This window comes from Vicugna pacos, chromosome 23 (genome assembly GCF_048564905.1).
Source record: "Vicugna pacos chromosome 23, VicPac4, whole genome shotgun sequence".
NCBI lineage: Eukaryota > Metazoa > Chordata > Mammalia > Artiodactyla > Camelidae > Vicugna > Vicugna pacos.
Genome location: NC_133009.1, coordinates 9,170,816 through 9,183,712, shown reverse-complemented (window position 1 = coordinate 9,183,712; position 12,897 = coordinate 9,170,816). Strand labels below are relative to the sequence as shown.

The window sequence follows — 12,897 nt, the reverse complement described above, 5'->3', positions numbered from 1 at the left end:
AGTTTAATGTTTAAAATCCCAATTTACCTTAGTAGATATGAATTTTTATTCTTTTTTTTTCTATTCTAAGCCCCCCTGACTTTTTTCATTTTTACAGATAAAGAGAAGGACAAAATTAAAGAGGTGCCTTGTAAATATTACCCTTTCAGTAACTTTAATCCCATCTATTTTACTGCCGCTTAGTAAATTAAGAGAACATAAAAGGGAAATCAAATAATGCTGCTTTTAATTTCACAGCTTAACTTATATAGATAACAGCTCTAAATGAAATGAAATCAAATTGTGGCTACATAGCTTCTTACTACTACCTAAGCTGTGCAGACAAATGGAGATTTTCATCATAAAATGCAAGTGAATGCAAATGTCAGAGTTTCTGCCGTGAACCATTTAAACTTTAATCTTGGCTACTAGCCCAATCTAGGAAGTAGGATACAACTAGGGTAGGGAAGGCCTCATAATAGTCCATGGTTTACCGCAGAACTTAAACATCTAATGCCACTGAAATGTTTCTTGCAGTTGTAATAGTTGAAGAAACTCTGCATAAATTTCTCCTGTTCAATGACATGAAAAGTAGCTAAAAATATTTTCAGTAATGAAATGCAATTCAGACAGCACTCTCATGCAGGCACATTTTAAAAAAAATGGCATGCAACGTGGACTACAAACAACTGCACAAATGCATGTCAAGAGTGAAAAGGTTAGACTAAGAGGAAATGAGCTGTAATTTACCCTTTGTTCTCTTTCTCTTTCTTTTCTTTCTCTTTCTTCTCCTTCTCTTCCTTCTCTTTCTTCTCTTTCTCTTCCTTCTCTTTCTTCTCCTCCTCTTTCTTCTCCTTCTCTTCCTTCTCTTTCTTCTCCTTCTCTTCCTTCTCTTTCTTCTCTTTCTCCTCTTTCTCCTCCTCTTCTTTCTTCTTCTGTTTCTTAGTGAAAAGATATCTGTACAGGCAGATGTAAACTAATAAAATGGCAACAACTAAAAGAAAAGAAGAAAGAAATGATATGTAACTCTGAAGCTAATTATCAAGATTCCAAACCTAACAGAAGAAATAAATGTTGGTTACATTTTTTGCAGTTAGAAAATGTAATTTTATTTAAGCCCATATACATTTATATTCCATTTAGACTCTTAAGGATCTAAATCAACTCCTTGGAGTCACTTAAACAGTTCACAGTAGGTCAGAGTCCTTGTTTAATTTGAAGATAGTACAAAGCGCATTCAAGAAGCAGACTCATATGACCACTCATATTGAAAAAAACATTTATTATTGAGGGCTTGTTACTAAGTGAAGTTACAGAATATAAAAGAAGGTACAGTGGTACATTGTACAATGTACCAGCACGAAGTGGTATATCATAAAAGATCAGGTTTTTCTAGACTGTTTTTACTTAATTTCAAGCTATTAAAAAAAACTACAGTAACTGAAAAATCACTGAAAAAAATAATGGACTTATTCACACTACATTGCGATTTAAGAGGTATTGAAGTTTGGATACGTACTTGCAATTAGAATAAGCAGAGAAATGCTTCTTGAATCTGAGGAAAAAAATGAACAATTTTGAAGATATTGAGCATGTATGGGTCCTAGATAGCTACTGTATTTTAATTTTGATCAGAATCTAAAAACGACAGCAAAAAAGTTTATTAATGTGCTTTTGGCATGACTGCTAGTGCATCCAAGTCATTTTGATCATAGAACCCCTTTAAAGAGATTTCAGGGTTAGGATCCACCTTGTGATGCTCTTAACAGGAGCCTCACTTTTCACTGTTTTGTGATATAGCTATCATGTCATGGTAGTTAGTACAGGTTACTATGACAGAATTCACTAGATTAGAGAAAATTACATATATGCATCTATAGAAATTACTACTTGCATTTGTCACGGTATCTGCATTACTAAAATAACAGTAAATGTCAGCTATTACTAATTATTTATGACACATTGCTTCTTTCCTACCTACAAATGATTGGAACATGATATTTCCATGTAGAACTCTAAGGTCTAATGATGTAGGGTTATTAATAATTAAAATAATACCTAGTTTGCCAAAGTCCCCAAGTAATGATAATTCTTTTGGAGTGGAATATTCTAGAAAAAAAATGGAAATAGGTAAAGAAAAAGACTAAATAAATCTTAAAGGTCTATACATTCATTGGTGTTTATTTTTTGCCTTTCTATAATCCATAATTATAGTTCATAATTTTAATTTAGTTTTCCTTATAAATGATATTAAAATTTCTCTTTAAAATCTGCAACATAAGATATAAATTTATATTTAATGCTATCAAACTCTTATTCTTGTCCTCTGATATTCCTTGTGTCAAATTCTGTGGTACAATAAGCAAACTTATCATTAGTGTATATTTAAAATTAGCCTTGAATTCAATGTGATTCTACTTAAAATTAAATGATAGAGGAAGGTTTAAAATGATTTAGTGGTTACTCTGGAATAGAAAGTCTCTTCAAAAAACAGGACATTGGTAAAAAACTTATAGCTAATGTTATACTTAATGTTGAAATGTTAAAAATTTTTTTCCCATAAGATCAAAAATAAGACAGGATGCCTAATTTTGCCTCTACACTTCAATTCAACATAATATTGGAAGTTTTGGTCAGAAAGATTTAGTAAAAAAGAAATAAAAATATCCAAATGAGAAAGGAGTATTAAAATAATGTCTATTTATAGATAACATGATCTTTTATATAGAAAGATTCATAAAGACCACACACACACAACTGTTATAACAAATATATACCTTCAGCAAAATTGAAGGACACAAAATCAACACACAAAAATCTGTCATCTTTCTGCACACTAATAATAAACAATCCAAAATGAAAATTAAGCAAAAAATTTCATTTGAAATAGCATCAAAAAGAATAAAATTCTCAGAAATAAATTTAACCAAAAAGGGAAAGTCTTGTCCTCTAAAAATTATAAAACATTGCTGAAAGAAAGGGAAGAAGACATAAATGAATTAAAAGACATCTTGTGTTCATGGACTGGAAGACTTAATATTGTTAAGTTGTTAATATAACACAAAGTAATTTACAGATTGGAGGGAGGTGCCAAGATGGCAGAATCAAGAGACTCACAGCTCTCCCTCTCCCACATATACACCAAGAATTACATCTACAAACCCTCTGTATAACACAGAACACCTCCTGAAATCTGGCAGAGTGTCTCTTACTTTGAAATACAGGATGATTTAGGCAAAATCCAGTAAAAGAAAAAAAAAAGAAAATTGCTGTAGGACCAGTCCTGTGGGGAGGGAGTGGCAAAATAAGAAAGGCACCCTCACACTAGGATTTCCCCACTTTAAATAAAAACAAACAAATAAAAAACAGCTCTTCAAGAGCAGAGTAGATAACTGATACTGCTAAATCCATAAATCCAGAGAAACATAAGTAAAAGGAAGAAGCAGAAGAATTACTCCCAATTAAAAAAAATAAAAAAGGGAAGTCCCCTGAAAGAACAATGAGATAGATCTCAACAATATGCTTGATCATGGGGTGATAAAAGCACTTAAGGAAATTAGAGAAACTACAGATAGAGACAGAGAATACTATAACAGGAAATAGAAACTATAAAGAGGAGTCAATTAAAAGCAGAAAACTCAATGGCTGAGGTAAGAGCCAAGCTAAAGGCAGTCAAAAGCAGATCAGGTAACACAGAGGAATGAATAAGTGACTTAGAAAACAGGATAACGGAAGTCACTCAAACAGAACAGACATAAAAGCAATTAAAAATCAATGAAAGCAATATAACGGACTTATAGGATAATATACAGCGTTCCAACCTGCACATAATAGGGATCCCAGAAGAAGAAGAAAGAGAAAGGGGATTTGAAAATGTATTTAAAGAAATCATGACTGAAAACTTTCCAAGCCTAAAGAAGGAAACAGATGGGTATAGAAGCAGCATATCTTAACATAATGAAAGCTATTTATGACACTCCTACAGCCAGCATAATACTCAATGGTGAAAAGCTGAAAGCTTTCCTGCTAAAATCTGGAGTAAGACAAGGATGCCCAATATTCAGTACAGTACTGGAAGTCCTAACCTTTGCAATTGGACATAAAAAAAGAAATAAAAGGACCCAAACTGGAAGAGACAAGGTAAAATTGTCACTATATGAGGATGACATGATACTTTATATAGAAAATCCTAAAGGCTCCACACAAAAACTACTAGAGCTGATAAGAGAATTTGGTAAGGTAGCAGGAAACAAGATTAACATACAGAAATAAGTTGCAATTCTTTACACTAATAAGTAGATATCAGAAAAGGAAAGTAAAGAAACAATTGCTTTTAAAATTGCATCCAAAAAATAAAATACTTAGGAATAAATCTGACCAGGGCTGTTAAATACTCATATGTGGAGAACTACAAAACATTGACTAAGGAAATTAAAGATGACTTAAAGAAATGGAAAGATATCCCATGTTCTTGGATTAGAAGAATTAATATTGCTAAAATGGCTATACTACCATAGCAATCTACAGATTTAAGGTGATCCCTATCAAACTACCCAGGACATTTTTCACAGAACTAGAACAAACAATCCTAAAATATATATGGAATAACAAAAGACCCAGAATTGCCAAAGCAATACTGAGGAAAAAGACCGAAGTGGAGGAATAACCCTCTCGGCCTTCAGACAATACTACAGAGCTACAGTAATCAAAACAGTGTGGTATTGGTACAAAAACAGACAGATGGATCAATGGAATAGAATAGAGAATTCAGAAATAAATCCACAAACTTTTGGTCAATTCATCTTTGACAAAGGAGGCAAGAACATACAATGGAGTAAAGAGAGTCTCTTCAGCAAATGGTGTTGTATAACTGGACAGCTGCAAGTAAATCCATAAATTTAGACTATTCCCTCACACCATACACAAAAATAAACTCAAAATTACTGAAAGAATTAAACATAAGACAAGACAGTATAAATCTTCTGGAAGAAAACATATGCAAAACATTATCTGACATAAGTTGTAGCAATGTTCTCATAGGGAAGTCTACCCAAACAATAGAAATAAAAGCATAAATAAACAAATGGGACCTAATTCAACTTATAAGATTTTACACAGCAAAAGAAATCATAAGCAAAACAAAGAGACAACTTATGGAATTGGAGAAAATATTTGCAAAAGATGAGACTGACAAGGGCTTAATCTCCAGAATATATAAACAGCTCATACAACTTAATGAGAAAAAACAAACAGCCAATCCAAAAGTGGGCAGAAGACCTAAACAAGCAATTCTTCAATGAAGATATACAAATGGCCAATAAGCACATGAAAAAATGCTCTATATCACTAATTATCAGAGAAATGCAAATCAAGACTACAAGGAGGTATCACCTCACACCAGTCAGAATGACCATCATTCAAAAGTCCATAAATGATAAATACCAAAGAGGGTATGGAGAAAATGGAGCACTCCTACTCTGTTGGTGGGAATGTAGTTTGGTGCAGCTGTTATGGAAGACAGTATGGAGAATCCTCAAAAGACTAAAAATAGACTTACCATATGATCCAGCAATCCCACTCCTGGGATACATGCACCCCAATGTTCACAGCAGCACTATTTACAATAGTTAAGACATGGAAACAACCTAAATGTCCATTGAGAGATGACTGGATAAAGAAGTATATTTATACAATGAAATTCTACTCAGCCCTAAAAAATAGTAAAATACTGCTATTTGTAGCAACATAGATGGACCTAGAGATTATCATTCTAAGTGAAGTAAGCCAGAGAGAGAAAGAGAAATACTATATGATATCACTTACATGTGGAGTCTTAAAATAAATGAAAAAGGACAGATGAACTTATTTTCAAAACAGGAACATTTCTCACAGACATAGAAAACAAACTTATGGTTACCAGGGAGACAATGGGTGGGAAGGGATAATTTGGGAGTTTGAGATTTGCAGATACTAATATACATAAAATAGATAAACAACAAGTTCATACTGTATAGCACAGGGAACTATATTCAATATTTTATAGTAATTTATGGTGAAAAAGAATATGAAAATGAATACATGTATGTTCATGTATGAGTGAAGCATTATGCTATACATCAGAAATGACACAACATTTGAAACTGACTATACTTCAATCAAATACATATATATACAATTTGAAGTTATTTACAGATTAATTACACTCCCCATCACCATCTTGAAAATGCATTTTGCAGACACAGAAACATGTAATCTATAATTCACATGGAATCTTAAGGGACTAACAGTCAAGACAATCTTGAAAAAGAAAAGTTGAGAGAACTCACACTTCCTGATTTTAAAATTTACCAAAAAGCTACAATAATTAAACAAAATGTTACTGGCATAAAGACAGACATATAGAGCAATGGTATAGAATATAGAGCCCATATATAAACCCTCACTTATATGAACAAAATGATTGCTTACAAGGATGCAAAGAACATTCCTTGGGTAAAGGGTGGTCTTTTCAACCAACAATTTTGGAAAACTGGATATTCACATCAAAAAGAGTGAAGTTTTACACTTATAAGGTATTAATATCCAAAATATGCAAAAAACTCCTAAAACTCAATAACAACAACGACAAAAAATATTTTACAAATAGGCAAGGGGCTTGAATAAACATTTCTCCAAAGAAGATATGCAAATAGTCAAGAAGCACTTGAAAGATGTTCAACATCACTAATTATTAGGGAAATGTAAATAAAAGCCACAATGAGATACTATTTCACATTTATTAACTAACAGATTATAACTATTATCAAAACTCATAAATTAACACGTATTGGCAAAGAGGTCAAGAAATTGGAAACTTTGTGCATCACTGTTGGGAATGAAAATGATGGCACTTAAAAACATTTTTTTTTAAAATGGAAGACAGTATGGCTGTTCCTTCCCCAAATTAGACAAGTGCTAATCTATAACTCAACAATTCCATTCCTAGGTATATACCCCCAAAAGTTGAAAATAAAGATTCAAACAGATACTTAGATGCCAATATTCTGAGAAGCAGAATTTAGAATATTAGCCAAAAGGTAAAAGCAACAGAGTATCTATCAACAGATGAATGAATAAACAAAATGTTGCATATACAAACACTGGAATATTTTTAGCCATAAAAAGAAATAAAGTTCTGATACATGATACCTTGTGGATGAACTTTGCAGACATTATGCTAAGTGAAATAAGCTAGACACAAAAGACACATATAAAAGTCCACTTATACAAGGTACCTAGGTAAGTCAAATTCATAGAGACAGAAAGGAGAACAGACGTTACTGAAGCTGGGAAGAGGTTTGGGAATGGAGAATTACTGCTTAATGGGTATAAAGTTTTAGTTTGAGATAATGAACAAGTTTTAAAGATAAATAGTAATGATGGTTATACAACAATGTGAATGTACTTAATGCTACTGAGTTGGCTGAAATGATAAGAAAAATTAAATAAAAATTGATCTAGAAAAATTATCATGAGTGTAGCCTGTACACTTCTGAACAAGAAGTGTTCTGCCAGACATTAAAACATATTATGTTACTAGAACAAAAAAAAATGATTCGGTTTTGGCACAGACAGGCACAGAATTCAAGAGAGCCTATAGAAGGCTAGAATGCCTATGGATTTAACGTGTGATAAAAGCTAGCCTTTCAAAACAGTTTGGAGGGAAGACAACTTATTCAACAAATGATACTACTTTGCCATTGGATGGGGGTAGGTGGAGTGAAGAGGGACACAAGCTCATTCCACATACCTTAATGATTTCAAATGTACCAAAGATTTAAATGCAAACAATGCAATCAGGATGCATGGTTGCAATGTTTCTATGATTTCAGCATGGGGAAGTCCAGAAGCTTTTATAAGAAAGACACAACATTCACAGCCATTTGGGAAAAGATTGATACAACCAACTCCCTATGAATATAAAACTTTAGCACATATAAATGACCAGATTGGAGGATAGTTAGATAAAATGTGATGATATATATTAAAGTCATCAAGAATAAGGATACGAATAAATCAAAATACAATTCCAAACCAGACGTTAAATATAAAAAGTGAAAGTTTCAGAAAAATATGAAGAGAGTGATACCATTTCTGTATAAGAAAAAAAGAGGAAAAAACCCCACCAAACTAAATGTATAACTACACATAAAAGGATTTTGATCTACAGAAATATATAGAGATACTCTAAACTATTAACAGTGATTAACTCAGGTAATAGGCTAGAGAGAGATCAGGGGATCTAATTTCACTCTGTATACTTTTGCAATGTTTGAAAATTTACAAAAATATATTTGTGTACCACTCATATAACAAAAATTTATAAAAAGCAACTTACATCTAATAGTATAGTATAAAAATCTTAAAAGAAAACTGATAGTGAAAATAAGGCAAAAAAAAAAACTTAGGAAAATAGATCACTTCACATGAAAAAGGTTTAATTTATAATAAATTCAAATCAACAAGAAAAATATTTTGGAAACCTACTAGAAAAAGGAACAAAGAATATGAATAAATAAACGTAGACAAGAAAAAGTTCAACCTCATTGATAATTAAAGAAATGTAAATTAAATAAGACATGATTTTGTACCCATCACCTGATAAAGTTCTTAACAATATAAGTACAGAGTTACTGAACCTGGATGGTTTGAAACTGGCTCCTTGATTGTATCAGTAGAATCATAACCTGAAAAAATAAATTTGACTCAATGCACCAGCCTTATCAATATAAAATTATGCATTTAATTTTTATATTTTAGAGAAAGTTTAATTATTTCTCAAAATAAGTAATACAGATACACTCAGAACTTTGCAATTCTGCTCTTGAGAATTTAGTCTAAACATATATTTGCATGAGTAGGTAAGGAAGTATGCATAAAATGTTCGATACAACTTTTTACTTTATAATGGAAATCCTAGTAGTTAAGTAACTATAAATCATAAAACTTAGTATTCTTTTAAAAAAGACCTTCCTCAAAGAAGGGAAGGTGGGTTAGATTGTCAAATAAACAATCTAACCTAGCAGCTAAAAGAATTAGAAAAAGAAGAGCAAAAAACCCAAAAGTCAGCAGAAGGAAGGAAATAATGAAGATCAGGGAGGAAATAAATAAAATAGAGATTAAAAAAACAACAGAAAAAAATCAATCAAACCAAAAGCTGTTTTTTTGAAAGAGTAAAAGATGCAAGCACTATTTTATTCCACAATTTGTATCTTTTTATTTCACTTAGTATTTTGGACATTTTTTCTTAGCAGTTTTAAAACTGACTTAACACCATTTTATGTTTCTACTGATGCTTTTAGTATAGTCTTTCTCTAACTGATGATAAAATCTGATTAACAATCCAATAGGAGAACTGATATTCATTTTTTAAAAAAAAGATCCCTACAGTTTCTTCTCTCCATGAGCTTTTTCTCACAAACAATTCCCCTCTTCTTCAAATGCTCAACTGTATCATTATTTTATAAGTCCTTAAAAAATGCTTATGGTCAAACCTTTAAAAACAGCATATCAACAAACATAGTCTGCCACAGTGCATATTCTTACTAGGACCATGTGACTAAACAGGGATGGGCCAATAAGTACAAATCTATATGCAGTCTTGACATATCATCGAACAAAAATCACCTCTTTCCCCCTAAAATTCCCAGCATTCACCAAGCTACTCTAGGAGGCTACAGGCTACTAGCTTTACAGAAATTATAAAAAGGTGTTCTAATTATCATGCTAACATAATTGTAGTGTGTTCTTCCTCTTTTTGTTACTAAAAATGGTGACTGTAAATCCCAGGAACTTAAAGGATGCTTTTGTAAATTATCAGCAAGACATTACTAAATGTGAATGGCTTAATACTGGAAGTCTATAGAGACGAACCAGCACTGAAAAACAAAATAATGTAGGATCAACCACTTGGGAGTACTGCTTTCCCCTCATTTAAGTGATATGAATTGTGCCTCTCATTCTTGACTTATTTCAAGGCAAAATTCCCATGCTTCAATTTACTCGGAAAAATGATTCTTACCTCTTTCCAGACATAAAAATACCGAAGGAGAGAAATTAGTATACCTGTGTAATGTGCTAGCACATAATGTGCTGACTCTCTAAAAGCATGCAAAACCACAACAGCAGAATTTTATGTAAATTTTGTCAAATATCTGTCATGGAAATGAATATAAGTCTGAATTAAATACTCAGAGTGCTTCTTTTCTTTTATTCTTTTCATTGAGAAAAAAAATAAAAACTAAAAGGGAAAGTTAAAAGACAGAAGGAAAAGACATTTGTACCTTTAATGCACTTTGGCATCTCAGGCTCCCAAGTACTGTTGCCACCACAGAAGACTGCGTGGCTGCCATTAAGGGAAAAGCCCTGGAGGCATTCAAGTATCACCGCGTCTCTGTAGGAAAATAATTCTCTACTTTCTGATATCACTTTTCCATGCTCGAGCACTGGAGGTTTACATGTGACTTCTGAAAAGTGAAGAAATTCCAGAATTAATAGAAAGCTACATTCACACAGAAAAACTAGCGCGAAGTAGTAATTTCAAGTGGAGGGAAAGAGGCAAGAAATGAAGGCAAGATGTTAAGTGAAGAAACAAAAAGACTTTATTTGTGCATTTGAATTCTAGGCAAAAAGATTTAGAGAAACCTAAGAACGTTTTTCCACCTAGAACAGAATGTATTATAGTTCATTGGCTTTCTTCATTTTTTTTTTTCCATTAGTGACAAGTTTTGAGGAAGATCTCACTACCAGATACAAATTCAAGGTGAGTTCAAAAGCAACTTTTGATACTTTTCAGCTCTAGGACTGTTTTTTTTTTAAAGATCATGGTGACACTAGTTAGAGTTCCCTGCTCTTTTAGAAAGGTAGCGAAGACTTTTTGGAGAAGGTAATACTTTAAATACTCAAACTTAAAAGTTGAAAAGTCCAGCCATGCAAAATGCTTAGGCCTCACGCTGGTGTACTCTGGTATTCCGCACTCTACTCTACTTGTTCAGAAGTAAAATACAGGTCATGCCCTCTAGACTGACTTCAGGATTACTTTTGCAGAATTGGGAAAAAAAGAACCAAAACTAAAAAACACTGGGCTGGGCAGTGAGTTCCAGAGAACATCTTATGAGGTGAAATCTGAGAAGTGGATGATGGCCAGATAACATAAAGCCTTTTAAACCTGAAGAGTATTCTTCCTCCTTTTCCTTGGATCAAGATTTCCATCAGGTATCATTTCTCTTCAACTATGTGAACTTTGTTTATCAATTCTCGTGTTCAAGTCACTAATAACAAATTCCCTTAGATTTTGTATATCTAAAACAAGTTTTGTTTATTTCACTTTCAGCTTTGAAAGATGTCTCCCTGAAAAGAATTCTAGTTTAAGTGCTTAATTTTTCTTATAACACATTAGCAGCACTTATTTTTTATAGTTCCCTAAGAGAAGTGAAGTTGGGTAAGGTGGTGGTTAGGTGGCTGTGACTTTAATATATCTTTTACCACTCTTGCTGGCTCCCTTTTATTTCTTTCTTTCTTCCTTCCTTTGTTCTTTTTCTTCCTTCTTTCATCCCTCTTTCCTTCCTTCCATTCTTCATTTCTTTCTCTCTTTTGCTTTGTTTTCAGTAGTTTTATAACAATGTGTTTAGTTAGCTGGGAGTTCCTTGGTAAATTTAAAGTTTTTATTTAACCCACTAGCGTCACTGCATTTCTTAGGTAGCAACATAGGACCCTGAGTGTTCTCTGCCCAGGCTAAGGCTCTACCAATTCTTCCTTTTCTCTCTTGCTTCTGCTGCTTGAAAGAGAACCAAGAGGTGGAAGCCCTGAAATCAGGAAGATAATTCCTTCTACCATGTCAAAATAGTTTCCAAAGACTTAAGCAGAGGAGCTGATCAGTAGTCCTAGCCAGAAAGGACCTACATCATTTCGGTAAATAAAGACTTTTCCTGCCTTTCAGTGGCTGTGAGATTTCCTTTCTGTTGCCAAATAAGAATGCCCAGGAGAGAGAAAAATAATAACTCTATGAGGTGGGGAACAGTGCAGATAGGGGAAATATTGGCCTTATTTGGAATATGACAGAAATGTCACAGTATGAAAAATGAAGCTAACTGGTTACAGTCTGGGAAATCAAGCACAGTTTTGGACCTGGAAGTGAATTTATTGAAAGCTGCTTAATTAGCTGAAATGGTAAGAAAAAGAAAATAAAAGTTGATCTGGGAACATTAACATGAGTGTAGCCTGTACAATTGTGGACAGGAAGCATTCTGCCTGACATTAAAACACATTCTAGAAGTAGAGTGAAAAGAATGATTTGCTGTTGGCACAGACTGGGACAGAGTTCAAGGGAGCCTACAGAAGACTAGAACGCCTATGGATTTAATGGGTGACAAAAATTGGCCCCTTAAAACAGTTGGAGAGAAGACAATTTACTCAACAAATGGTACTACTTTGCCATTGGCTGGGGGTGGGTGGAATGAAGAGGAACACAAGCTCATTCCACATACCTGAATGATTTCAAATGTACCAAAGATTTAAATGCGAACAACGCAATCCCAGGATGCATGGTTGCAAAGTTTCTATGATTTCAGCATGGGGAAGTCCAGAAGCTTTAATAAGAAGGACACAACACTCACAGCCAGGAGGGAACAGATTGATACACGCAACTATCTGTTAATGTAAAACTTTAGCACATATAATGACCGCTGATTGGAGAACAGTTAGATAAAATAGGCGACATATAGTAAGGTCATCACAATAAGGGTAAGAAGAAATCAAAATACAATTCCAAACAAGACGTTAATTAGAAAAAGCATAAGTTTCAGAAACATATGAACAGAATGACACAATTTCTGTATAAGAAAAACAGAGGAAAAATCTACCAAACTAAATGTATAACTA

At 33.1% G+C, this 12,897-nt stretch overlaps 1 protein-coding gene across 8 annotated transcripts in view; it reads right to left on the bottom strand.

The window, feature by feature from the left end:
• The window catches only part of LOC116279904 (membrane cofactor protein-like), a 281,425-nt gene that overhangs the window by 227,747 nt on the left and 40,781 nt on the right, over positions 1-12,897 (bottom strand). For 3 of the 8 annotated variants that reach the window (XM_072948467.1, XM_072948469.1, XM_072948468.1), the window contains exons 12-16: positions 10,302-10,484; positions 8,658-8,705; positions 2,038-2,088; positions 1,499-1,534; positions 730-973 (exon numbers count right to left, since the gene is read on the bottom strand). The exons of the other annotated variants lie outside the window; for them this stretch is intronic. In XM_072948467.1, the coding sequence (XP_072804568.1) occupies positions 730-973; positions 1,499-1,534; positions 2,038-2,088; positions 8,658-8,705; positions 10,302-10,484 (562 nt within the window). The remainder of the gene's footprint in view (positions 1-729; positions 974-1,498; positions 1,535-2,037; positions 2,089-8,657; positions 8,706-10,301; positions 10,485-12,897) is intronic. 8 annotated transcript variants of the gene reach the window in all.